Here is a 27,386-nt window from a genome sequence, read left to right as displayed (position 1 = left end):
AAATCTCCTAAAAACGTGGTTTTTTGTTGAACAATAAACATTTTTACTCATAAATAATTCGAAGAGTCTTGAGTTGACCACTTCGGTTGTGACATTGAAAATTACACGGTATCGCCAAATTTTACGTTCATTTACTGGACTGTAACAAATACAGGTATTTGTTACACCTGTTGCATTTAGTAATTTTTTAAAGGGGGCCCCATTTCCAATTCTGCGGGGGGGCCCCGACGGAGTTTGTTACGCCACTGATTACAAGTGACAATTATTCCAATATTACCTACATATTTTTTATTTCAATACCTACCTACATTCCTACATATTATATAAAAGTAGGTGTGCAGGAAACTAGTTGTGGACTGTAGAAGATATTTATTTTAACATAGGTCGAATGTTTCATTCTTTAATTACGCTACAAGTAAAAATTAGACAAAATAGATAATTCTAAAAAATGTCTCTGTCATTAATTATTAATATTGTTTCGGATAGCAACCCGATAGATCCATTTATCGTCGGCTGTAATCACCGCTTCACAATCTAAATGAATCCACACGTTGATGAACTGGATTGAACACTAATGAAATCCTAAACATGGCCCCACGTTGAAAGGAAGCTTTCAAGACTCGGCTTCTGCTATTGGTAAGGGGCATATTTTTGATATGGACCTCTTGACTTCACCATGGGCAGTTTTGATAGTTACTACTCTTGATATACCATCACGACCTGGATGTAATGTGATTATTCTGCCTAGTGGCCACAGTAGCGGGTTAGTGTTCTCGTTGCGAATTAAGACTAGATCGTTGCACTTAAGAGTGGTTTTGGGTTTTAACCATTTTGGACGACTCTGTAGTTGACAAAGGTAATCACGATGCCAGCCTTTCCAAAAATGTTGTTGAAGTTGTTGCATATACTGAAACCTTGAAAGGCGGTTCAGCGGTATGTCGGTAACGTCAGGATCTGGTAGTGATGTAGCTGCTTTACCCATTAAAAAATGTGCAGGAGTGAGCACAGTGAGATCATCTGCATCATCGGTTATAGGACATAAGGGTCGTGAATTCAGTATTGCCTCTATTTGTGTAAGTACAGTATAATACTCTTCAAATGTAAGTAAGGCATTAGATAAAACACGTTTTAAATGAAATTTAACAGCTTTTACACCAGCTTCCCATAAGCCACCAAAGTTAGGCGAGTTGGGAGGCAGAAAATGCCATGACACTGATTCATTGTTGATTCTAGATGTGATATCTGGAGAAGCATTTTTAAGGAAACCAGCCAACTCTTTAAGTTCTGAATTGGCTCCCACAAAATTAGTTCCATTATCGGAATAAACATGTGCAGGTTTGCCACGACGGGCGACAAATCGACGAAATGATGCAAGAAAAGCTTCAGTACTTAGACCCGATACCAATTCAAGGTGAATTGCCTTAACTGCGAAACAAATAAACAAGCAAATGTAACATTTGTGAGTTTTTGATCCTCTACCTTTTTTATCCAAAATATTAATTGGCCCTGCGTAATCTACTCCTGTAATATAGAAAGGGTGATGAGGAGATACACGAGAGGAAGGGAGAGGTGCCATGATAGTGGCTGCTGGTATCGGCTTAGAACGATAGCACTTAATGCATGTGTGATAGGTTTGTTTAGCTAAATTTCTTGCATTTATAGGCCAATACTTTTCCCTAATGGATGATAATAATAGTTGTGGACCAGCATGCAGTAATGCTACATGCTCATGCCTAAATAATAATTTTGAAAATATATGTGAACTAGACAAAAGTATTGGATGCTTTTTTGAATACGTTAAGCTTGAATTTTGCAATCTTCCTCCTATTCTTAAAATATTTCTATTATCTAGAAAAGGATTCAAATTAAGAATCTTTGAAGTTTTGTCTAAAGGCTTGTTTGTCTTAAGCATATGAATTGCTTCAGAAAAAGATTCTTGTTGTGATTGTTTTATGAGTATGTCCAGAGCATTAGATAATTCAGAGGATGTTAAGCTACCAGACAGTTTGTGATTATTAAGATTACAATTATGAATAAATCGGAGGCAATATGCCATAGTACGTTTTAATCGACTAAAAGAAGAAAACCTTTCAAAGGAAATAAGTCTGTTTCCTCGAGTAGAGACTAGAACATTAATTTGAGGTTTTAATTCTGGTATAGGACCTGGTATGCACGGTTCAGAAATAGGCCATGTATACTGTGGTTGACTTAACCAAGAAGGTCCTGACCACCAAAGGTCAGAATGAATAATTTGATTAGGATATAGTCCTCTTGTCAATAAATCAGAGGGATTTTGTTTGGTGTTTATGTAAGACCATGAATTAAGATCAGATATTTCTTGAATTTGTTTGACCCTATTGGATACAAAAGGTTTTAAGAGATGTATTGGGGTTTTAATCCAGGAGAGTACCACAGTGGAATCACTCCAAAGATGAGTAGAATCAAAGTTAATAGCTATAGAAGATTTAACTTGGTTGATAAGTTTTGATAAGACTAAAGCTGCACACAGTTCTAGCCTTGGTACAGTTAAAGTTTTGAGAGGTGCTACTTTAGATTTAGCAAGAAGTAAATAAACATGGATATGACCATTAGAGTCAATGCATCGAATATAGATGGCTGCTCCATAAGCTGCTGTTGAAGAGTCAGAGAAGCCATGAAGCTGAATATTTGAATAATTATTTGAAATTATGCATCTTGGAATTTTTAATATCTCTAGCATTGATAGTTCACTTACAAATTTGTCCCATTGAATCTTAATGGATGTAGGTACCTCTTGGTCCCAGGATAATTTTAAAGACCACAAATGTTGAATAAGGATTTTAATGATGATGATACAAGGTGCTAAAAGACCAAGAGGATCGAATATGGTAGATATAATAGAGAGTATGGATCGTTTTGAGGTTGAGTTTACTTGATTATGACTTTTAATATGGTAATTGAGATAGTCATTAGAAGGTGACCAGTAAAGTCCAAGAGTTTTGATACTGCTTTCATCTGAAAAGTAGACGCGATTTGATATTGAATCATATAGAGTTTTAGGATTTAAGCCAGTTAAACATTCGGGTTTGTTTGATACCCATTTGCATAATTTAAAGCCTGACTGCTCCAGTAGAGATGCTACCTCATGGCATAATTTATTTACATCATCTACTGAGTCTCCACCAGATTGAAAGTCATCGACATAGAAGTCATTTAAGATAGCATTACTGGCAGACGGATATTCTGTTTTGTGATCAATAGCTACTTGTTTCAAGGCTCTTATCGCAAGGAAGCTTGCCGATGCTGTGCCATATGTAACAGTATTTAGATTATATTCAGAGAGCTCATCAGTATTTGATTGTCTCCAAAATATTCGCTGAAAACATCTTTGATCTGGATTTATTAGAACCATGCGGTACATTTTTTCAATATCACTGCAGACAACTACTTGATGTTTTCGAAAACGAATTAGGATAGATATAAGATCATTTTGTATTTTAGGCCCCACGATCTGGAGATTGTTAATAGAAATGCCATTATCACTTGGGGCAGATCCATCAAAGACTACTCTCAGTTTAGTAGTAGAACTATTTTCATTCAAGACCCCATGATGAGGTAGATAATAACATTTGTCTGCTTGGTTTTGAGGTTCGATTTTAGACATGTGTCCTAATTCCTCATAGTTTTTCATAAAATTGTCATATAAGGTTTTAAGTGGAGCATTAGATAATAGTCTGCGCTCTAGTGCATAAAATCTTTTTAAAGCTAAGGCTTTAGAATCACCTAGTAATAAAGAAGGATCCCCTTTGAAAGGAATGTTTACTACAAATCTACCTTCCTCATTCCTAGTGGTAGTTTTAGTGAAGTATGTTTCACAGTATTCTTCTTCATTATTTATACATTTTGTGTTGTGAAAAGGTTCTTCTATTTCCCAAAATTTTGTTAATTGAGATTGAAGATCAGAAGTATTAGTTAGAAAGCATTTTGTAGGTATGTTGTTTATTATTGGAGATGGAATAGTTCCAGAAATGATCCAGCCTAAAGCTGAGTTTTGAAGAATAGGCAATTTGGGTCCTAATCGGATGCTACCATCCCTGAGAAGTTTGTAGAATACTTCTACACCTAGCAATATGTCAATATCAGATGGTTCATAAAAACCTGGATCAGCTAAGGAGATATTAGAAGGCAATTGAATTAATGAAGGATCAATTGGAGTATTTGGTATTTTGCTACAGATACTTGGTAACATCAAACATGATATTGTATGCTTAAACTCACTGCATAAAGAAGAAAATGATATAGTACATCGATATTTTACAGGAGTAGTTACTTGATTTATACCGAAAATATTAGCTTGTGTATTGTACAAAGGTATTTTAAGTTTATCACACAAATTTTTAGATATAAAATTTGATTGACTACCTGAATCTAAAAGTACCCTGCATACATGCAAGTTATCTGATGAATCTTTGACATTTATTAAAGCAGTTGAAAGAAGTACATTATTTATGTGTGCATGATTGCAGCTAATATTAGAATTATTTGTGAGCTCTAATGTGGAGGCAATTGCATCCTCTGTATTAAGATTAGATTGTTGTGGGCATATAGTTCCCTGATTAGCATTTAAATTAGAGTTTTCAAAATGTAATAAGCTATGATGCTTAAGATTACACCTTTTACAAAAGGTAGATTTACAATTTGCTACCTTATGATTGTTTTTCAGACAATTAGTACAAAGTCTAAGAGCTTTAGCTTTTTCAAATTTATCCTTTGCATTTAATTTGAGAAAATCATTACAATTAGTAATCCAATGATCACCATTGCAAAAAAAGCACTTGTTATGATTGTTGGTAGACAGAAACGATTTTCCATAAGATTTTGGCTTTGAATTTGAAGTTGAAGGTTTGGTATGAAAGCCACTTTGCTTAAAAGTGCTAGAATCGTTGTGTTCCTTTCTCTCGAGTAGATTTGCTCTCTCATTAAGAAAGTTTTTAAATTCTTCAAGTGTAGGTATTTCACCTGCAATTTTATACGCTTCCCAGTGATCAGCAGTCTTTTTATCTAGTTTTAATGCTAAATGAAAAATAATATAAGGATCCCAATTTTCAGTAGGAACACCTAGCTGATTTAGTGACCTTAATATTTCAAATACTTCATCACAAAGTTGTCTTAATGATGAAGAAGATTCTTGAGTTATTACTGATATATTGTTAAGTGTTTTGAGATGATTATGTATTAACATACGTTTGTTATTAAATCTTTGATTTAAAATATCCCAGGCACTTTTATAATTTTCAGCTGTGACATCTATTTTAGCTATTAAGCGTTTGACATTATCATCAAGATGAGTTTTAAGGTAATAGAATTTTTCTGCATCTTTTATTGCTGTATTTGTATGAATAAGCTCGGTGTATAAGCTTCTGAACTCCATCCACGACTGGTACCCCCCTCGGAACATTGGCAATTTTATCTCCGGGAGTTTAATATTTCCTCTATTTTCACAAGAACAAGATTTGCCCCCTGAATTACACGAGCTATCGTTTGAGTTACCCTGTATATTAGTGCCAGATTGCATCGTATTACTGAATTTGCTTAATATACCGCGTGCCAAGGATATGTGTTTATAATAAGAATTTTGAAATGAATCTCTTTCATCACTTTGTTCATCCTGTTGATCGGGTTGGATCAATAGATCAATTCGATCTTGCAATTCATCAAATTTGTTTAATAAAGAGCTTTCTCGTTCTAAACGAGCTTCGATTTCAAATAATAGAGTTTTATCAGGTATTTGATTACCCTGTAATTCGTTAATTGTTTGTTTAGAGTTTATAATAAACTTTTCGAACAATGAGAGTTTATTTTTAATTAAACCACGTTGTTTGATAAGATTTTTTAAATTTGACATTTTAATTATCTTAATGACGTATTTGTATGTCAAAATGCCTATCAAATGAAGAATAATATACTATAATTAACAAATATAAAGCTTTCCAATATAATATTGGGTAAAAAGAAGATCACACCCTATATTTACCAATAAATGTCCAGTTATTCTCGATCCTCCTGGTATTGGAAAATTTCGGGAAAGTTTGTTAGTATCAAATAACTCACTACTTATAATGTTTACGGTAGTGATTGAAAATTGTGTTCTGAGTATTTTCACGTTGGAACTGACTCACTTTAGATACAAATGTTCTGCTTTTTTACTTGTATTCCATGTAATCTGCAATAGACGTGGAACGTTGCGTAATTATTTATTGAATCTTGAATCCGGTGCGAATGGCCAGAATTTTATGTGCAGGAAACTAGTTGTGGACTGTAGAAGATATTTATTTTAACATAGGTCGAATGTTTCATTCTTTAATTACGCTACAAGTAAAAATTAGACAAAATAGATAATTCTAAAAAATGTCTCTGTCATTAATTATTAATATTGTTTCGGATAGCAACCCGATAGATCCATTTATCGTCGGCTGTAATCACCGCTTCACAATCTAAATGAATCCACACGTTGATGAACTGGATTGAACACTAATGAAATCCTAAACAGTAGGTTTTTATAAAATTTTAATTTAGATAATCATTAATTTAAGCAATTTAAGGTTGTGTCTAAGGTGTTTCTTGTAGTAAAATTCTGGCGCGACAGACTGCGGTGTTGCCGGTTATAAAAATTTTATATGTTTCTGGAGACATATTTTTCTTTTCACAATATTCGACTGGAGACTTTTCAAATGATGATTCGTCGGATTCTTATATCGCTCCTGGTGATTCTGATGATAGCACCTATTCTGGGAGTTCTAAAAGACGTGTTTACATTTCATTAAAACCTAGAAAAATACGCCAATCCATTCTAAAAAAACATTCTGTGAGTAGTGCTAGTAGAGAAGAAGTTCCTTCAACGTCAGTACTTCAGCCAATGATTGAATGCCCTGGTCAATCGAATGATATACTTACAGACGAAGTACATTCTGCGAGTAGTTCTAGTAGAGAAGAAGTTCCTTCAACGTCAGTATTCCAGCCAATAATTGAATGCCCTGGTCAATTGAATGATACACTTTCAGACGAAGTTCCTACTGTGTCAGTCGAACAAGACTTGTTTCAACATCCTAATCCATCAGTAGAAGAAGTCTCTAAGAAATGTCGAAAGAAACGACCTGTTCCTTCTCAATGGAAACAAAATATTAGAAAGTGTTTACGACAATCTGGAAAAGCTTATATTTCAATGAAGGGTGCAGAAGTAAATTCCCGTGTCGTAAAACAAAAAGATTGTACAAAGTGCCCCAGAAAATGCAGTCAAGTTTTTTCTGAAGATCACAGACTAGAAATCCATAATGCTTATTGGGCCTTAGGAAATTCGGAAAAACAAAGGCAATATATATCAACGTTGGTTGATGTGACGACCAAAAAAGTCAAAACTACTGGCGAAAATTCAAGACGGAACAACTCGCGGCAGTTTTTCCTGTTCAATTCTGGCCAAAAAGTGCAAGTATGTCAAGGTTTCTTTCTTGCAACATTAGATATCTCTGAAGGATTCGTGCGAAATATTTTAAATAATAGAAATGATGCCCATATTGTCGTACCCAGCAGACGAGGAAAGCACCAACCCGGTATCACTAAAAGAAATAATAGAAAATCACATACTATCATTTCCTAGCGTGCCATCCCATTACTGTCGAAAAAAAAACAAATTATAAATATTTAGCAGAAGATCTTTCTCTTTCAACAATGTACAATTTGTACGTTGATCTTTGTAATGAGCAAAATTCTATACCAGAAAAAATATGGCACTACAGGAGAATTTTTAATAATTTAAATATTAAATTTCACAAACCACGCAAAGATATGTGTGATTCTTGCGTCAAATACAAAAATTGTGCTGTAGAACAAAAGCCTACGTTATTCCCATTACACATGGAACATATCCGCCGTAAGATTGCAGCACGCAATTTTCATGACGATAATAAGTTGCTAGCAGATAGCAATGTTAACAACTTTATACAAATAGATTTAGAGGCTGTGAGATATTGTCCAAAAGTATCATCAAAAGCAATTTTTTATAAACGTCGACTTGCTGTGTATAATGCCACAATCTATGAGGTGAAGTCAAGATGTGCATCAAATTATATGTGGCACGAGGGTATTGCTGCAAGAGGCTCTAATGAAATATCCTCATGTTTGTATAAGTATTTATCAGACCATGCTAATGGTAAAAAATTCGTCATCATGAGTGATACTTGCGGTGGTCAAAACCGGAATGTTTTTTTAGCAGCGACTCTTCTTTATGCCGTACAGGTTTTGGATATTCCTGAAATTGAACATGGTTATTTTGAACCAGGTCATTCAATGATGGAATGCGATTCGGTCCACGCTCATATTGAGCAATCGACCAGAAACTTGAATATATATCATCTTTCTGGGTGGTATGCAGCGGTCGGAATGGCATCAAAACAATCCAAATACAAGGTAATAGAGATGGATCAAGCTATGTTTTTTGATGCTGCAGCTTTAAAAAAAGAAATTATTAAAAACAAACAATTTGACACTGATGGTAACAAGGTTAACTGGCTGAAAATAACCGTACTAAAATATATTAAAAATGATCCAAATCATATTTATTTTAAATACAACAAGACGTGCCCCGAATTCAAAAAAATAAAAATTGTACGACGAATGACAAGGGGAATTACCAATTTTAGTAATATAAAACTTCAACGGGTATATACCCATCCTATGAAAGTGGCTACTGAAAAATTGGAAGACTTAAAGTACCTTTGCGATCAAGGCGTAATAAATACCACCTCAGTATCACAGTTTCTATGAAGAGCTGAATAGTGGGATACACACGGTGACGCTGGATTCAGACACCTCAGACAACGAATAAACGTTTGTTAACATTATTATAATTCGCATAATTAATTTTTCATTTTAGTATATAAGTATTTAGATGTATTTTTTTAGTTTATGTATTTTTATAAATAAATAACACTAGTCTATTGCCTAACGTAAATTAGTATCAGGAATAAAAAATAAGTAATACATTAATAACACCTAAACGTATCTCAACATTAACACAAAAAACATTTTTTTTGCCATATACAAAAATATTCAAGACTCCATTTGTTTATAGTTTTATGACCATGAATAATGTATAAAAACTATTGTAGAATAATAATTTATGAATTTTTGAAATTAACAGTAATATCTCTCGTAAAACGAAAGTAAAGGGTGTTTATCAGTGTTTTTCCAAAGTCAATAAAATCGAGATACGTTTGTTTGTTAGTAAGGGGACGATTTATGACCAATCTTTTCGGGACACCCTGTATATTTGAAAAAAATTCATAACAAATTGTTATGTAATGATTAAAAGGTTTCTTCTTGCAAGTGTTTGGTCAGTCAATACCAAACTAATTTAGATTTTAGAAATTTTCATTTCAAAAACTGATTTGTTTATTCTATTGCAGTATTTTACTTGAATTTTAAATTTACTCTTATATAGTTATATATACTTATATAAAAAAGTGATTTGTTTTTTTTTTCGAAAAATTTAAAATAATGTCTTGACAAGATATGTCTATTAGTATACAAATCAGTTTTATGAAGTACATATACAGGGTGTAACGAAAATACAGGTCATAAATTTAATCACATATTCTGGGACCAAAAATAGTTTGATTGAACCTAACTTACCTTAGTACAAATGTGCATATAAAAAAAGTTACAACCCTTTGAAGTTACAAAATGAAAATCGATTTTTTCCAATATATCGAAAACTATTAAAGATTTTTTATTGAAAATGGACATATGGCATTCATATGACAGTAGCATCTTAAGGAAAAATTATTGTAAAATTTGGACACCCTATAAAACTTTTATGGGGCTTTAGTTCCTTTAAACCCCCCTAAACTTTTGTGTATGTTCCAATAAAATTATTATTGTACTACCATTACTTAAACACAATATTTTTAAAACTTTTTTGGCTCTTAGTACTTTTTCGAAAAGTCAGTTTTTATCGAGATATTTTGAATATTTATCAAATCCACCACATATTTGTAATATGGTTAAGTACGATTATGGAGACTTGATAATAATATGAATATGTATGTATGATTTACATTTTAGGTATATTTTGAACCGTAATAAAAAAGAAGCCATATCTCGATAAAAGATGCCTTCTCGAAAAAATACAAAGAGGTAAAAAAGTTTTAAAAACACTGTGTTTAACTAATGGTACTGCAGCAATATTTTAATTGGAACGTACACAAACATTTGGGGGGTTTAAAAGAAGAAAACCCCCATAAAATTTTTATGTAAAAATATTAAAAAATAAGCCTCAACTCGATAAAAACTGCCTTATCGAAAAAATACTAAGAGGCAACAAAGTTTTAAGAATACTAAATTTAACTAATGGTACCACAATAATAATTTAATTGAGACGTACACAAAAGTTTGGGGGGGTTTAAGGGAACAAAACCCTCATAAAATTTTTATAGGGTACATAAATTTCACTATAATTTTTCTTTAAGATGCTCCTGCCATAAGAATGCCACATATCCATTTTCAATAAAAAATCTCTAATAGTTTTCGATATATTCGAAAAAATCGATTTTCATTTTGTAACTTCAAAGGGCTATAACTTTTTTTATGTGCATATTTGTATTAAGGTAAGTTAAGTTCATTCGAACTATTTTTGGTCCCAGAATATGTGATTTAATTTATGACCTGTATTTTTGTTACACCCTGTATATTATACAGTGAGGACGTTGGAGTTGGAATACATTCATTTTCTCTAGAATTGGCAATTTTAGAGAGAAATCCCGAAACAGGTCGATTTTTATTATTAAATTATGATTTTATGGCATATATATCAGACTAGTAACATCATCCATCTGGGCGTGATGACGTAATCGATGATTTTTTTTAAATGAGAGTAGGGGTCGTGCGATATCTTATTTGAAAGGTTATTTAATTCTCTATTCAGTAATATAAACATTAATAAGATTATTTATACAGGGTGTCCAAACAATATTTTTTAAATTAAATTCATTTAGACAAAAAGAAGAATGTATGTAATTTATTTATTTCAAAATACATTTTACTGCTGTCGCAAAACAGAAAAAATGTTCTTTGACAAATAAATGTTGATTTTCGCTCAACTTCAATGGTAATGAACATTTAAATTAAGCGAAAAGCAATGTTTTTTTGTTAAATAAACATTTTTTCTGTTTTCTGACAGGAGTAAAATATATTTGGAATTAAATAAATTAGATACATTCTTCTTTTTGTTTCAATTAATTTAATTCAAAAAATAGTTTTTTGGACACCCTGTATAAATAATCATGTTAATACCTGAATATATAATTAAATAACCTTTCAAATGAGGTATCACACGACCCCTACTCTCATTTAAATAAATCATTGATTACGTCATCACACCCAGATGGATGACATCACTAGTATGACATATATGCCAGAAAATCTATTTCGGGCTTTCTCTCTAACACTGCTCATTCTCGAGAAAATGAATTTATTCCAACTCAAACATCCTCACTATATATCCAAACTATTAAAACAAAAGGCATGTTTATCTGTGACAATTTTCTCTTACTACATATTATTAAAGTAACAACAATCTTCCCATCTGTCTCCTGTTGTTTTCATCTGGTTAGATAATCTGGAGATGTGTCCTGCCCAACCCATTTTAGCGATGTGATTCTTCGATAGCCTGCTGTTTTTATACAATATCTTCTAATATCTTCCGATAGTCTACAATAAATTTCTACATATGGGATTTGGTCTCTTAGAGTAGAGAGACACCGAATATCTGCCAATCCATAGCCTTCTGGCTCACACCAATCTTGTTTACCACTTTTTGAGGCATATGGGTAGGTCCGATTTAATACATTGTGTAATTTACAAGATGCTGCCCAGGTTAATCCTAAATGACGTGGGAGCTCACGTGTCTAGTTATCTCTGCCCAGCCGAATTTCATGCCCTAGGTATTTATATGACAGTCTGCTCAATATCCTTTCCATCAACAGCAATCACCAGATTTAGTATGGTATAACTAGACCCAAACCCAGACATCCAAAGTGAAAGTTATCCTCCGACACCAAATTGTTCTATATGGTCCACATAATGTTCAGAAAAAAGTCACACCATTTTGAGCGTCTGGTTTGGGGGGGAGAGGGGGGAGAAATTGGTAAATTCGTGGTTTTTAAGGTTTTTCGTCAATATTTCTAAAACTGTGCGGTTTTGCATGAACAATCTTCTATACAAACATGTTCTACATTAAATTGAAATAAAAAAGGTCCTATGCATAATCCTTCTAAAATGGACGGTTTTAAAGTTACGGAGGTAGTATAGTATAATTGGTCCAAAAAAGGCCTAACTCAGACATCCAAAGTAAAAGTTTTCCTTCAACACCAAATTGTTCTATATGGTCCACATATTGTTTAGTAAAAAGTTACACCATTTTGAGCGTCCGGTTTGGGGGGGGGGGAGATGGGGGAAAAGTCTGTAAATTAGTAGTTTTTTTACGTTTTTCGTCAATATTTCTAAAACTATACTTTAGCGTAAACAATGTTCTCTACAAAAATGTTCTACATGGAATTTAAAACAAAAAAGATCCTATACATAATTGTTATAAAATCAATGGTTCCAGTTCCACTTACGATGGGTGAAAAATGGAGGTTTTCGATACTTTTTATATTCTTTGGGCAATTTGTAGAAATTTTCTTTAACAGGATTGGGTTTTGTAAATAAAATTTGCTATTTCAGTGGCCGATGGTATGTTAGTGATAAGCCCTTGAAGAAACGTCAACCACACCACCCAAAATCATCATTAATTGCCCAAATAATATAAAAAGTATCGAAAACCTCTACTTTTCACCCTGCATAACTCTGGAACCGTTGATTTTATAACAATACCTTTTTTCTTTTAAATTGTATGTAGAACATTGTTGTATAGAGCATAGTTTTAGAAATATTGACGAAAAATGTAAAAAACTACTAATTTACCGACTTCTCCCCCATCTCCCCCCCCCCCCCCCAAACCGGACGCTCAAAATGGTGTAACTTTTTACTTAACAATATGTGGACCATATAGAACAAGTTGGTGTTGAAGGAAAACTTTTAATTTGGATATCTGAGTTAGGCCTTTTTTGGACCAATTATACTATACTATCTCCGTAACTTTAAAACCGTTCATTTTAGTAGGATTATGCATAGGGCCTTTTTTATTTCAAATTTAATGTAGAACATTTTTGTATAGAAGGTTGTTCATGCTAAACCTCATAGTTTTAGAAATATTGACGAAAAACGTAAAAAACTATGAATTTACCGATTTCTTCCCCCTCCCCCCCCCCAAACCCGACGCTCAAAATGGTGTGACTTTTTTCTGAACATTATGTGGACTATATAGAACAATTTGGCGTTGGAGGATAACTTTCACTTTGGATGTCTGGGTTATGCCATTATTTGGATCAATTTTATCATACTAATTAGTCATTAATTTCGTATTGCTCATGTTTGTATTTTATCGGACCTACAAGGAAGCATGATATAATTTTTCCAACATTGTTATTGCATTCCAGATCAGCCTTCTTACAGATATGTTCTAAAAGTGTCTTGAATAGCTTTGGTGAGACGGTGTCTCCTTTCTGTACTCCTCGCTGTAGAAAGAATTTATTGGTATCTTGATTAGATCATCTTATGCCTGCCATGGTATTTTGGTAAATATGATTATGTAGAGATGTTTGATATTCTGTCAATGCTGACACTTTCTGCTGACTTATAGTGACTCAAATGCTTTTTCATAGTTCACAAATATCAGTGCCAAAGGTTTGTTGCATTCTGCAACTTTTCTATCAGGTTCTTTCTTCTTTTTAGGGTCCGTGTCCGTTCCAAACATTAGCGATCATTTTAGCTATGATGATTTTGTTGGTTGCTATACGGAATAGTTGTGTTGAGGTCTTTCTATATCATGCTCTCAGGTTAGCAAGCCAAGATATTCTCTTTCGTCTTGGGGCCCTTTTTTCTTCAATTTTACCTCACAAAATGCATTGGAGTAGCTCGTATCTGCCTTGATTTCTCATTATATGTCCCAAGTACTGCAGCTTATGGCCCTTCACGATGTTGTCCAAATCTGCAGTTGTGTTCATCCTCCATAGCACTTCTTCATTGGTGACTTTGTCTGTCCATGGTATCTTCAGGATCCTTAGGGTTTGTTTACTATGGAGACGAAAGGATGGTATCCTAGCCTAGAGCATGGTATCATACTCTTCATATTCGTGAATTCTCGCATTTAAAATAATGTATTTAATTTACCTGGCGATCGAAACTATATTATCGATCGCTATGTAAAATAAATGCATTATTTTGAATGCCAGAATTCACGAATATGAAGAGTAGGATACTATGCCCTAGGCTAGGATACCATCCTTTGGGCTCCGTAGTGAGCACACGCTTATGTACAACCATAGCTCAAAAGCCTGAAGTTTTGATAGAGTTTCCGCCTTCAAAGTCCATGTTTGTCCATCAGGTTCTTTACCAGTAGTAAATAGTCGTGCTGTATCTCATTCTAAATCCAGTTTGTTCTCTGAGTTGATAGAAGTAACTTGAGTCTAAGTTTTCAGTCTTTTTCCGATAATTTTTGTGAAAATCTTTTTGTGACCTAATTTGATGGCTTCAATCACTACTACTCCATCAGCGCCAGGGTATTTGTTATTTTTCATTTCTAAAAGTGTCGTTTTTTTACTTTTTATGGTGGTTATTCTGGCATTTACATCCCTGGTTTTTGATTTCGAAATGATTTGACAAACTGGAGGATTTTTGATTCTATCCAAAGTAATGTTTCTGTAAATATTTTTATTACCCAAGTTGTTCATATTTTGTCTCAAAAGCTGTAAATCTTATTTCTTTGCGGATTGATCGGGGGTATTTATTTCATAAAAAGATTCTGAAACTGTTTTCTTTCGGAATGTAGTAAGTTAAATAATATTAATTTATTGTAATGAAAATTACATTTTTAACTAATATTTGACGTTTCTCCCAAGAAACCGTTTTTCAAAGATTATTTTAAAAATTTCTGCGAAAATTTATGTATGTATAATCAACAACGTTGTTATCAGTATTTTTGTTTACAATTATATCGTTACATACAATATGTACATTATATCGTTAATAGACATTCTAATGACGCTAAGTGATTCAAGCATTCATTCAAATATTTTATCAGATTAATAGCTAAATTATAATGTGCATAGTTTTGTGGATATCTTGATCTGACATAATTATATCACCTTTTATACATACATTGCTTTTCAGATAAAACTATCCACCTCAAATAACTTTCGAACCACCGATTTTCAGAAAAAGCGCAAAAACACGTCAAATAATATTTGAAGGGAATGAAGGGGGAGACATTATGCCACGTTTAAGCTTGCCGGGAAAGGCACCCTCTCACGTATCATCCCTTAATTTTTTTTAAATTACTTCCACCTTTCATATGATATTTGGCTCTTTGTACTGATTTCAAAGATGTAATCATGTTTAAAATGATTAGTTTATGAGAAAAATAAATACAAAAGCAAGAAAACTGAAAACTGACAAAAAATTATTTTTTTAACCATTTTATCACAAACATTTAGGATGAGCATTTCACTACCGAAAATTTTAAAAATAACTATTTAAAAAGGTTTTTATTAAAGTTTTGAATAATTCTTGGTAAAATTTTTGGCATTGAAATGTTCATTCTAAATGTTTGTAATAATATTGTTAAAAAAATAATTTTCTTTCAAACCACTTTTGAACCATTGATTTTTAGAAAAAGCACAAAAACACGTCGAATAATATTACACTATGCCATGTTTAAGTTTGCCGGGAAAGACACACCCTTCAAATCATCCCTTAGTTTTTTTTTAAATAACTTCTTCTTTTTTTATTTGATATTTCGATTCTTCTCTTTGTGCTGATTTCAAAAATGTATGTATAACACATGATGCTTAAAGTGATTAGTTTATGAGAAAAATAAATACAAAAGCAAGACAAGTGGTTTGAAAGAAAATTATTTTTTAACAATTTTATCACAAACATTTAGAATGAACATTTCACTGCCAAAAATTTTACCAAGAATTATTCAAAACTTTAATAAAAAGCTTTTTAAATAGTTATTTTTAAAATTTTCGGTAGTGAAATGCTCATCCTAAATGTTTGTAATAAAATGGTTAAAAAAATAATTTTTTGTCAATTCAGTTTTCTTGCTTTTGTATTTATTTTTCTCATAAACTAATCACTTTAAGCATCATGTGTTATACATTTTTGAAATCAGTACAAAGAGAAGAATCGAAATATCAAATAAAAAAAGGAGAAGTTATTAAAAAAAAACTAAGGGATGATTTGGAGGGTGAGATGGTGTGCCTTTCCCGGCAAGCTTAAACATGGCGTAGTGTAATATTATTCGACATGTTTTTGTGCTTGTGTTTTTGTGCATGTATTCATTGATCTTGAGAAAGTATATGATAGAGTTCCTCGAGAGATTCTGTGGTGGGCACTCAATAAGAAAGGAGTCCCTGGTGAATATGTAAAGATTGTGAGGGATATGTATGAGGGAGTAACAACTAGTGTTAGAACAGGTGTGGGAGAGACTGATAAATTCCATATGAAAGTAGGATTGCACCAAGGCTCTGTGCTTAGTCCGTATTTATTCTCATTAGTTTTGGACTAGATAACAGCGAAACTACAGGGTAACATTCCACGGTGCTTAATGTATGCTGATGATGTCGTGTTAGTAGGAAATAGTGAAAGAGACTTAGAACAAAAACTGGAACAGTGGAGACAAGCTCTGGTGGAAAAAGGTTTAAAACTTGGTAGGACAAAAACAGAGTATTTGGAATGATCATTTAAAGATGGAGCTACTACAAATAAAATGGTATCTTTGGATGGTGAAATGATTGTGAAAAGCAATAGTTTTAAGTACCTAGGATCGGTATTACAGAGTAATGGAGAAATAGATGGAGATGCATGCAGTAGAATTAGGGCTGGATGGATGAAGTGGAAAGAAGCGAGTGGTGTGTTGTGTGACAGAAAAATTCCAATGAAGCTGAAGGGAAAATTCTATAAAACAGCCATAAGACCGGCTATGATGTACGGAACTGAATGTTAAGCAGGGAAAAAGAAAGAGGAACAACGAATGCATGTGGCGGAAATGAGAATGCTTAGATGGATGAGTGGAGTGACAAAGAAGGATAAAATTAGAAATGAGTATATTAGGGGAAGTCTAGGTGTGGCACCAATTGATGCCAAAATGAAAGAGCATAGGTTAAGATGGTTTGGTCATGTTTAACGTCGAGACGTTAATCACCCAATACGCAGAATAGCTGAAGTGCAGATTCCTGGAAGGAGTTGGAGAGGAAGACCAAAGAAGACCTGGGGGGAGACGATAAGGCAGGACATGTTGGTAAAGGGGACTAACATTGATATGACCCAAGATAGAATTGTGTGGAGAAATGCAATTAGGGAAGCCGACCCCGCATAGGGATAAGGCAAAGAGAATGATGATGTTTTTGTGCTTTTTCCAAAAATCAATGGTTCTAAAGTTATTTAAGGTGGATATTTTTATCTGAAAAGCACTGTATAATTAAATAATAATGTATCTAAATTGTTTTTTTTTTTTAGGTGAAGAAGGAATTATGAAGTCCAGTCCTGATGACACAAAAAAGCTTTTGGGACCAACTCCATGACATCGTACTAATTTAATCATATAATTCCAGTACATTATTGGAGTTTAAAACATTTTTATAGTAACTTCTAACTGTGTACAGTTTGTATTTGATGTTTATACAGTATGTGACTTTTGTATATACTTTTCTTAGTGGCAAACAATATTTTTTTAAGTAGACATCAATAGTTCATTACAATGTTTGCTGTCGCGCCATTTTAAAAGATTAAGTCTGTTTACAAGGTTTGTTTGTTGGGCATGTCTGTCACAGATCTACATGTGCACATTGTTTTCCGAGTTAAGAGTATGAAAATGTAAAAGATAACAACATTTTGAAACGAATTCCTGATATGTTCAAGAAGCATAACAGTGGAATATGGGAATGGCAGCTCCAGTTGGACTGCTCTCAAAGATATAACGAACAGTTGCCTGAGGATTAGCTGAAAATTCCCCCTCATTTCCAAGCAAGAAGTCAACCTTGGAAGAACTGACTGCCAGATAAGGAAAGAGTAAACGTCTATTTTTAGGGAACGATAACGACATTTTGAAACGAATTCCTGATATGCTCAAGAATGCTCAAAATGTATTCTTTTTTGTACTTTTTGATAAATATAAACTGAATTTTTCCTCTGACATGTATATTGTCTAAATAAAAGCGTAGAGTGAAAAATGCTTTACATTTTTAGTAATTTTATTTTTGTTATTCTATTAGTTTTTTAAGAGTTTAGAGTTTTAGAGTAACTACTTTAAGAGTTTGGCTATGTCAAGTGATTTGCTGTAGTTGACTTCGTTGTTGGTAAATTTTGAACAACATTTTCCTATGGAATATGTCTGGCATTTGTTTTCATGCACTAAATCAGTTTTCTTCTTTTCAGTTCTGGGTAATAAATTATCATACGCTTTTTTCAAATGTATGTCAATCGACTTTCTGACAAAAGCATCGGAATACTGAATTTCAGCTTGTACTTTACGAAACATCAAATATAAAATATTTTTAATTATAGCTGTGACTATTGTCGTGTCTAAATTCTTACTCAGATATGCTGTATCAAGAGTAGAGTTGTTGGAATACCAAATGTTTCTGGGATTAGGGATGACTGACCAATTCTGGATAGACTCCTCTCGAACAAACCTGGAATAACATTTAAACTTACACTACGCACATGGACTTTTTATTTTAACAAATGTATTCATTAATGATAATCATAAACACTTTTTTTATATTGTCGATTGTATCCTAAGATCTCTTTTTCAATGTATGAATGGAACTGAATAGATAATAATTTGATTTGAGAGCTTATTTTTTTTATTTTATCCCGAAAAATGTTAAACCCCATTGAAGAATGCAAAGACAGGTACAAACAAAAACGATCAAATATCCAGCACAATGACAAAACCAAAAGACCTACAAAAGAAGTTAAAAAAAATCAAATACTCCGAAATATGTAAGAAGAATATGGTGCTAATATTCTAGAAAGAAAAGAATTAGACTCGCAAGACCTAAAGAATTAATGCCAGAAGTAACACCATACGAAGTCACAAAGACACTTTCAGAAATGAAAAATAAATTCCCTGGCGATGACGGACTAGTGATCAAGGCAATCAAACAAGGTGGAAATAAAATTATCCAGGCTTTGGTCAAACGGTTCACCGAATGTATCTACCAAGGAGAAATCCCTTCTCAAAGAAACAATATAGTTATTAGTACGTTCTTTAACGGTAAAATATAGCAAAATCTCTAAATTTTAAAGAACCGCTTGGATTGACATGAAATTTGGCATACACATAACTAACAAGTCAAAGAAAAAAAGTGATATTGTGCCCATATGTGCTTTTGCCCTGGGGGTGGTTTTTACCCCCTCAGGGGGTAAAAAAATATTCGTCCAAATTAAGTCCGGAAATGGATAAACTGACTAATTTTAAGTAACTTTTGTTTTATAGAGTTTTTTCACTAAGTCAATACTTTTTGAGTTATTTGCCAGTGAATATGTACGTTCATTTTTTCAACAAAATAATCACGCTTTTAGACGGTTTTCCGCAAATAACTCAAATAGTAAGTATTTTGTCGAAACAACATTTTTAGCAAAAATATAGCCTGTAAAAATTTTAAAAAAATGGTGTATATGTCACGTCTCTATACCTAGTAGAAGCAGAGTTATAGCTAACGAAAAATAGGTTCATGTTCGTCAAATTTCAAATGGAATACTTTAACGTGAAATAACCAAAAATGAAGCACATTTCGGGGAAAACTCATTACAACTGATTTAAAGTGTTTAAAAAAAGCTTCATTTTTTTTTTATGAAAAACATTTCTAGCATCAAAAATAAACAAGTTACGCTCAAAATAAAGTTAGTCCCTTTTTTTTGGTAAAAAATCGGGAAAATCACCCCCTGATTAGTATCTCAAATGAACTTAATCGTTACGACTTCACAAGTTTATTGATTCGTGTATGTATTGTTTATATTATATGATCTGTAAGTTTCATTGGTTCAAAGTCCTTATTTTTGAAAGGGCTGTAGTTAAAAGTGGCTGAATGAGTCACTGATCACCAATGTATGCAAATTTAGAAACACCAAATCTTAATCAATTTTTGTCTAACAGAAAAACAAAAAAATACATGATATTCAGAAAAGCAATGCTGACTTTTTCGTTTTCGCAATTTTTGGTATTTCTAACTATTTTTAAGTTATTTTGAAAAAAAGCATATTTTTCAAAATTAAAATTTCTAAAAATTTTACTTTAAAACCAAATTTTTTCAAAAATAAGCATTTTGAATCGATGAAACTTACATATCATATAAACAACATATGTAAAATAATTTGTGGAGCGGCTACGATTAATTTCATTTAAGTTGCTAATTAGGGGGTGGTCTTCCCGATTTTTTTTTGCCAAAACAAAAGGGACCAACTTTATTTTGAGCGTAACTTGCTTAAATTTAATGCTAGCAATTTTTTATAAAAACAGAAATAAAGCTTTTTTTAAACACTTTAAAAAAGTTATAATGGGTTTTCCCCAAAAAGTGCTTAATTTTTTGGATATTTCACGTCGAAATATTCTATTTGAAATTTGGTGAATATGAATCTATGTTTCATTGGCTATAACTCTGGTTTTTCGAGGTCCAGAGACCTAAGACGTATACCATTTATTTTACTTTTTTATAGGCTATATATATTTGTGCTAAAAACGTTTTTTTGGCAAAATACTTACTTTGCGAAAAACCGTCTAAAAATGTGGTTATTTTGTTGAAAAATGAACATTCACTCGCAAATAACTCGAAAAGTGTTGACTTGGCGAAAAAGCTCTATAGAACAAAAGTTACTTAAAATTAGTCAGTTTCCCAGTTACCGACTTATTTTGGACATATATTTTTTCACCCCCAAGAGGGGTGAAAGTCACCCCCAGGGCAAAATCACACATCGGCACAATATCACTTTTTTTCTTTGACATGTAGGTTATGCGTATGGCAAATTTAATGTCAATCCAAGCGGTTCTTTAAAATTCAGAGCAAAAACCGTGAAAGAATGTACTATATTGTTTTATTACACAAGAAAGGAGACATAACATCTAAAAAATGCTACCGTTCTATTAGTTTGCTATCACACATAAACTTTTCACAAAAATGATCAAAAAAGACTGGAGGCTAAGTTAGACTTCTATCAGTCTAGAGAACAAGTCGGATTTAGATCGGGATATAGCACTAGCGACCACTTACTAATAATATTGAACTTGATAGAGAAGTCTGCGGAATACAACAAACCATTCGTACTGATATTCGTGGACTGAGAAAGCATTCGGTATCATATGCCAACAGAAAAAAAGTAGCACTTTGCTCCCTTGTTATACAAATAGCTATTTCATGGCGTGGGTATATCACCCAACCATTATGGCCTAGAAGAGAGCTAACTTAGTCAGCTATCAGGTGACTGTTTGAATGCTAATCATATAAAAGTTTTCTTTCATTCTCACCCAAACCGATTTGAGGAGCTATAGGTACACACACAACATTCACCACTTCTTGGGTTTATTTTGAAAAATAAAGAATAATATAGCGTTTTTCAAACGTAACTTGCTTTCAGCTGTAAATTCTTATGAAGATTTCTTGATCATATGTTTAATATCACTTTAAGATTTCTTGTGATATACCTGTTTCGTAAACTAGGAATTGGTTACATTAGTTTACCTCAAAATTACACAAAAACTAAAATATCTCTGCATTTGTTGTTGTTTTTTTAATTCTAAAATTCCTTCTTGGTCATTAATAAACATCTTAATTGTTACTTTTCGAAAAGATTTCTGTAAGAATAGCAATGCTTTTTAAGCGGGTTCGTTTTTTTCGAAGCTTGAGAAAACTAATTCGTATTTTTGAAACATTTAAACGCAGAGTAAAATATTAAATTATTACTGAGGGTCAAAAGTCCCTGAAAACCTCTATAATTGTTATTTAACCTTCGGATGACCAAGCGGGGGAAATTGTGACCCCAGCGTATGTTTTTCTTTAATAAATTCAAAAGTATTTTCAATTTTTAACTTATTATTTTTTTATTTGACTTTAATATCATTCTAGATATCCTCGTATTTTGAAATAAAAAAAATTCCGTATATTTTACGAATAAAAAATATATTCTGAAGTCGATGTTTAGTAAAATACCGTCTATTATGTGTAATTCCAAGTAGTTTTACGCTAATGACGTCGACTTTGCAAAGTAACAAGACACTTACTCAACATACACACTACACATGACACTAATACTCATGTTGTGACTGGCTGAATGACATAAAGTCCATGCCAAAAAAAAAAATTAAAAAAAAACTTCATTTTTTTGTTAATTGTCATTTTTGACCTGGGGTAATTTTTCCGCCCTTGGTCATCCGTGTAACAAAAAAAAGGTTGGTCATCGGAAGGTTAAATAAGTTAATAATATTAGCATTGAAAGGATAGTTACCCAACCTTTACCAGAGTCTTGTTTGACTTTTAATCTGCCGTCAGGTAGCGGCCTCTAGAATAAATTTCAGAAACTAGTTGCAGAAATTTAATTGTATGCAAACTTTTACTGGAGTATAGCCTTCCCCTATAGCTGGTATAGCTGTAGCAACAACGAATTGTTTCGGTCAGCAGTTTCGAAAATACGTATAGCCCTGATGATCGCCAACTTTCGGAACGAAGATGGCACTTGAAGAAGAAGCCTTTTCCTATTAGCCCTTCCTATATACACCCTTCACCTTTCTATACAAGGATGCCAGATTTTGAAGAAAATATAGGATTTAAAGAAAACGTTTATTGTTATCCCATTGGATTTTCAAAAGAGCTATGACCTTGTAAAAATAAACACGCAAACTGTGTATTGTTTCAGCATGGCTCATAAGTCACAGCTCTTTCAAAATCCATTACCTTCTACCATTGTACTTATTCGTCTTGTGATAGACAAACTATTTCGAGCGAGTGTTTCAAATAATAATAATTGTTTTTTTATAGACTTGTTTAAATGATTTAAATGCTACCTTTGAATTTTCTGTGAAAAATATTTATTTGTTTACCAGATATTATTATGCAGATTTACCAGAAAAATATTTATTTGTTAACAAATAAGCAGATAGCAGATATAGTACGTTCTTTCACCGTTTTTGCTGTAAATTTTAAAGAACCGCTTGGATTGACATGAAATTTGGCATGCGCATAGCTACCATGTTAAAGAAAAAAGTGATATTGTGCCGATGTGTGCTTTTACCCTAGGATGAGTTTCACCCCTTCTCGGGGGTAAAAAATATACGTTCATAACAAGTCCATAAATAGATAAACTGACTAATTCTATTATTAATTGTTCTATTAATTGTTCTGTAAAGTTTTTACAAAGTAACTCTTCTGTCCATTGTCTAGTTATACAATGATATTAGCCTCCGTTTTATACCGCTGACGCGGCTTTGGGATTATGGCGGGGTCACAGTGCGGGGTAGTCTGCTATATCTAGGGCCTACCGTATACAAGGAAGGTAACAGGGCCAGTGCTACGCTTCAAACGCCTATTATTACCCCTGGTTTTACACAAGGTACTCATTTTGTTCAGGCTGAGTCGACCTGGGGCCTATAGACATTTTTAAAAATGTCTATAGCTGTTCTCGCCGGCGCTGGGCTTCGAACCCCGGCCTACTAGCACGCGAGTCAGATATCCTACCTCTGAGCTACGCCGGCCCCTATTTAAATAAGTTACTGGGGTAAAAAAAAAAAAGATAAAATTGAGTGTAATTTTTAATTTCAAATATCTTATTCAAAAGAAACCTTTTGTTTATTGTCAGGGACTTTTGTCCCTCGCCTAATAATATAATCTTTCAATATAGTTCAGAAAGCCACTGCGCATCCGCTAGGAAAAATATTCCGATTCGTATTTTTTGTACAATCTTACTAAAAAAGGACCCCTTTTAACAAATTTGCATGTTGCCAGGTCCAAAAGTGGGTCAAAATTTTTTTAAACGGTTTTTTTGTTTTTTTCCTACAGTTATTTTTTTTGCATCGAACAAAGTTTTTTTAGGTTTTTTGGATAATTTCAAACAGAAAAGGTCTTTGGTGACTTCTCTCCAAAGTTGATAGTTTTTGACATATAAGCGATTAAAAATTTAAAAATTGCGAAATCGACCATTTTTAACCCTTAGAAACTATGTGAAAAACTGAAAATTTCGATGTTGCCAAGGTAAGAAGATATTCTTTGAACATCGATTGATGAAATCCTGAAGAGTTTTTTGCAATACAATATCGAAAACCCCTTTTGTTTTTTAAATGCCAATCAAGCGCCCGTTTGCATGTATAATTATGTAACATGCGTAAATATATGTGCGGAAAAATATTTCGTTTCATTTTTTTTTCACCATCTTGTATGTCATCATACAATATGTTGTCAGGATCAAAAAGTCAAAAATTTTTTTAAACGTTTGTTTTTTGTTTTTTCCTAAAACTAATTTTTTTGCATCGTACAATTTTTTTTAGGTTTTTTGGATCATTCCAAATAGAAAAGACCTTAAGTGACTTTTCTGTAAATGTGATAGTTTTCGAGATATAAGCGATTGAAATTTTAAAAATTGCAATATCGGCCATTTTTAACCCTCAAAAACTATGTAAAACACCAAAAATTTCAATGACACCAAGGCACGTAGATATTCTAAGAATATCGATTGATGAAGTCCCGAAGAGCTTTTTGCAATACAATATCGAAAACCCCTTTGTTTTTTAATTGCTACTCAAGCGGTCGCTACACTATTTTTAACCGCTGCATGTATACAACATCGTATGTAATATGCGTAAATATATTTGCGGAAAAATATTCTGATTCAATTTTTTTTAACATTTTGCTTAAAAAGTTTCCCTATTAACAAATTTGCATGTTGCCAGGGTCAAAAATGTGTCAAAAAAAATTTTAAACAATTTTTTTAAACTTAAAATGTTCTCCGATTACATAATGTATACTGTATACATGCAACGGTTAAAAATAGTGTCGCTCCCGCTGGATTAGCAATTAAAAAACAAAGGGGTTTTCGATATTGTATTGCAAAAAGCTCTTCGGGATTTCATCAATCAATATTCTTAGAATATCTACGTACCTTGGTATCATTGAAATTTTTGGTGTTTCACATAGTTTTTGAGGATCAAAAATGGCCGATTTTGCAATTTTTAAAATTTCAATCGCTTATATCTCGAAAACTATCACATTTACAGAAAAGTCACTTAAGATCTTTTCTATTTGGAATGATCCAAAAAATCCAAAAAAAATTTGTCTGATGAAAAAAATTAGTTTTAGGAAAAAACAAAAAACAAACGTTTAAAAATTTTTTTGACTTTTTGATCCTGGCAACATACAAATTTGTTAAGAGGGGATATTTTCAAACAAGATGGTGAAAAAAAATTGAATCGAAATATTTTTCCGCACATTATTTACGCATGTTACATACAGGGTGTAACAAAAATACAGGTCATAAATTTATTCACATATTCTGGGACCCAAAATAGTTCGATTGAACCTAACTTAAGTACCTTAGTACAAATGTGCACATAAAAAAAGTTACAGCCCTTTTAAGTTACAAAATGAAAATGGATTTTTCCCAATATATCGAAAACTATTAGAGCTTTTTTATTGAAAATGGACATGTGGCATTATCATGGCAGTAGTATCTTAAGAAAAAATTATAGTGGAGTTTGGAAACCCCTCAAAAATTTTATGGGGGTTTTGTTCCTTTAAACCCCCCCAAACTTTTGTATACGTTCCAATTTAATTATTATTATAATACCATTAGTTAAACACAATGTTTCAAAAACTTTTTTGCCTCTTAGTACTTTTTCGAAAAATCAGTTTTTATCGAGATATTTTGAATATTTGTCAAATCCACCACATATTTGTATATGGTTAAGTACGATTATGGACACTTGGTAATAATATGAAAGTTTATTTATGATTTACATTTTTAGGTATATTTTGAACCATATTAAAAAAGAAGCCACATCTCGATAAAAGGTGCCTTATCTAAAAAATACAAAGAGACAAAAAAGTTTTAAAAAGACTGTGTTTAACTAATGGTACCGCAGTAATAGTTTAATTGGAACGTACACAAACATTTGGGGGGTTTAAAGGCACAAAACCCCCATAAATTTTGTATGTAAACGTACTAAAAAGAAGCCGCATCTCGATAAAAACTGCCTTATGGAAAAAATAATAAGAGACAAAAAAGTTTTGAAAATATTTAATTCAACTAATGGTACCACAATAATAAATTAATTGGCATGTACACAAAATTTTGGGGGGGTTTAAGGGAAGAAAACCCCATAAAATTTTTAGGGGGTGCACAAATTTCACTATAATTTTTCTTTAAGATGTTTCTGCCATAAGAATGCCACATGCCTACTTTCAATCAAAAATCTCTAATAGTTTTCGATATATTCGAGAAAATCGATTTTCATTTTGTAATTTCAAAGGGCTGTAACTTTTTTTATGTGCATATTTGTACTAAGGTAAGTTAGGTTAATTCGAACTATTTTTGGTCCCAGAATATGTACTTTAATTTATGACCTCTATTTTTGTTACACCCTGTATACAGGGTGTCCCGAAAAGATTGGTCATAAATTATACCACAGATTCTGGGGTCAAAAATAGGTTGATTGAACCTCACTTACCTATATACAATAGTGCACACAAAAAAAGTTACAGCCCTTTGAAGTTACAAAATGAAAATCGATTTTTTTTCATATATCGAAAACTTCTAGAGGTTTTTTTATTGAAAATGGACATGAGGAATTTTTATCGCAGCAACATCTTAAAAACAAATTATAGTGAAATTTGTGCACCCCATAAAAATTTTATGGGGGTTTTGTTCCCTTAAACCCCCCCAAACTTTTATGTACGTTCCAATTAAATTATTATTGTGGCACCATTAGTTAAACACAATATTTTTAAAACTTTTTTGCCTCTTAGTACTTTTTTGATAAGCCAGTGTTTATCGAGATATTTTGAATATTTGTCGAATCCACCACATATTTGGATATGGTTAAGTATGATTATAGACACCTGTTAATAATCTGAAAATTTATTTATAACTTAAATTTTTTGGTATATTTTGAAAAAGAAGCCACATCTCGATAAAAGTTGACTTATCAAAAAAAGACTAACAGGTAAAAAAGTTTTAAAAACACTGTGTTTAACTAATGGTAACACAAT

General features: G+C 32.5%; 1 protein-coding gene across 1 annotated transcript in view; it reads left to right on the top strand.

Moving 5' to 3' along the window:
- Positions 1-18,988, top strand: part of LOC126885726 (histone deacetylase HDAC1) — a 30,472-nt gene extending 11,484 nt beyond the window's left edge. Inside the window, exon 4 of the mRNA XM_050652494.1 lies at positions 17,653-18,988. Within this exon, the coding sequence (XP_050508451.1) occupies positions 17,653-17,717 (65 nt within the window). The 3' untranslated portion in view covers positions 17,718-18,988. The remainder of the gene's footprint in view (positions 1-17,652) is intronic.
- The last annotated feature ends 8,398 nt before the right edge of the window (positions 18,989-27,386 follow it).

Source organism: Diabrotica virgifera, chromosome 5 (genome assembly GCF_917563875.1).
Source record: "Diabrotica virgifera virgifera chromosome 5, PGI_DIABVI_V3a".
Lineage (NCBI taxonomy): Eukaryota > Metazoa > Arthropoda > Insecta > Coleoptera > Chrysomelidae > Diabrotica > Diabrotica virgifera.
Note: the sequence above shows the minus strand (reverse complement) of the source record. Positions and strands in the feature narration are given on the sequence as shown.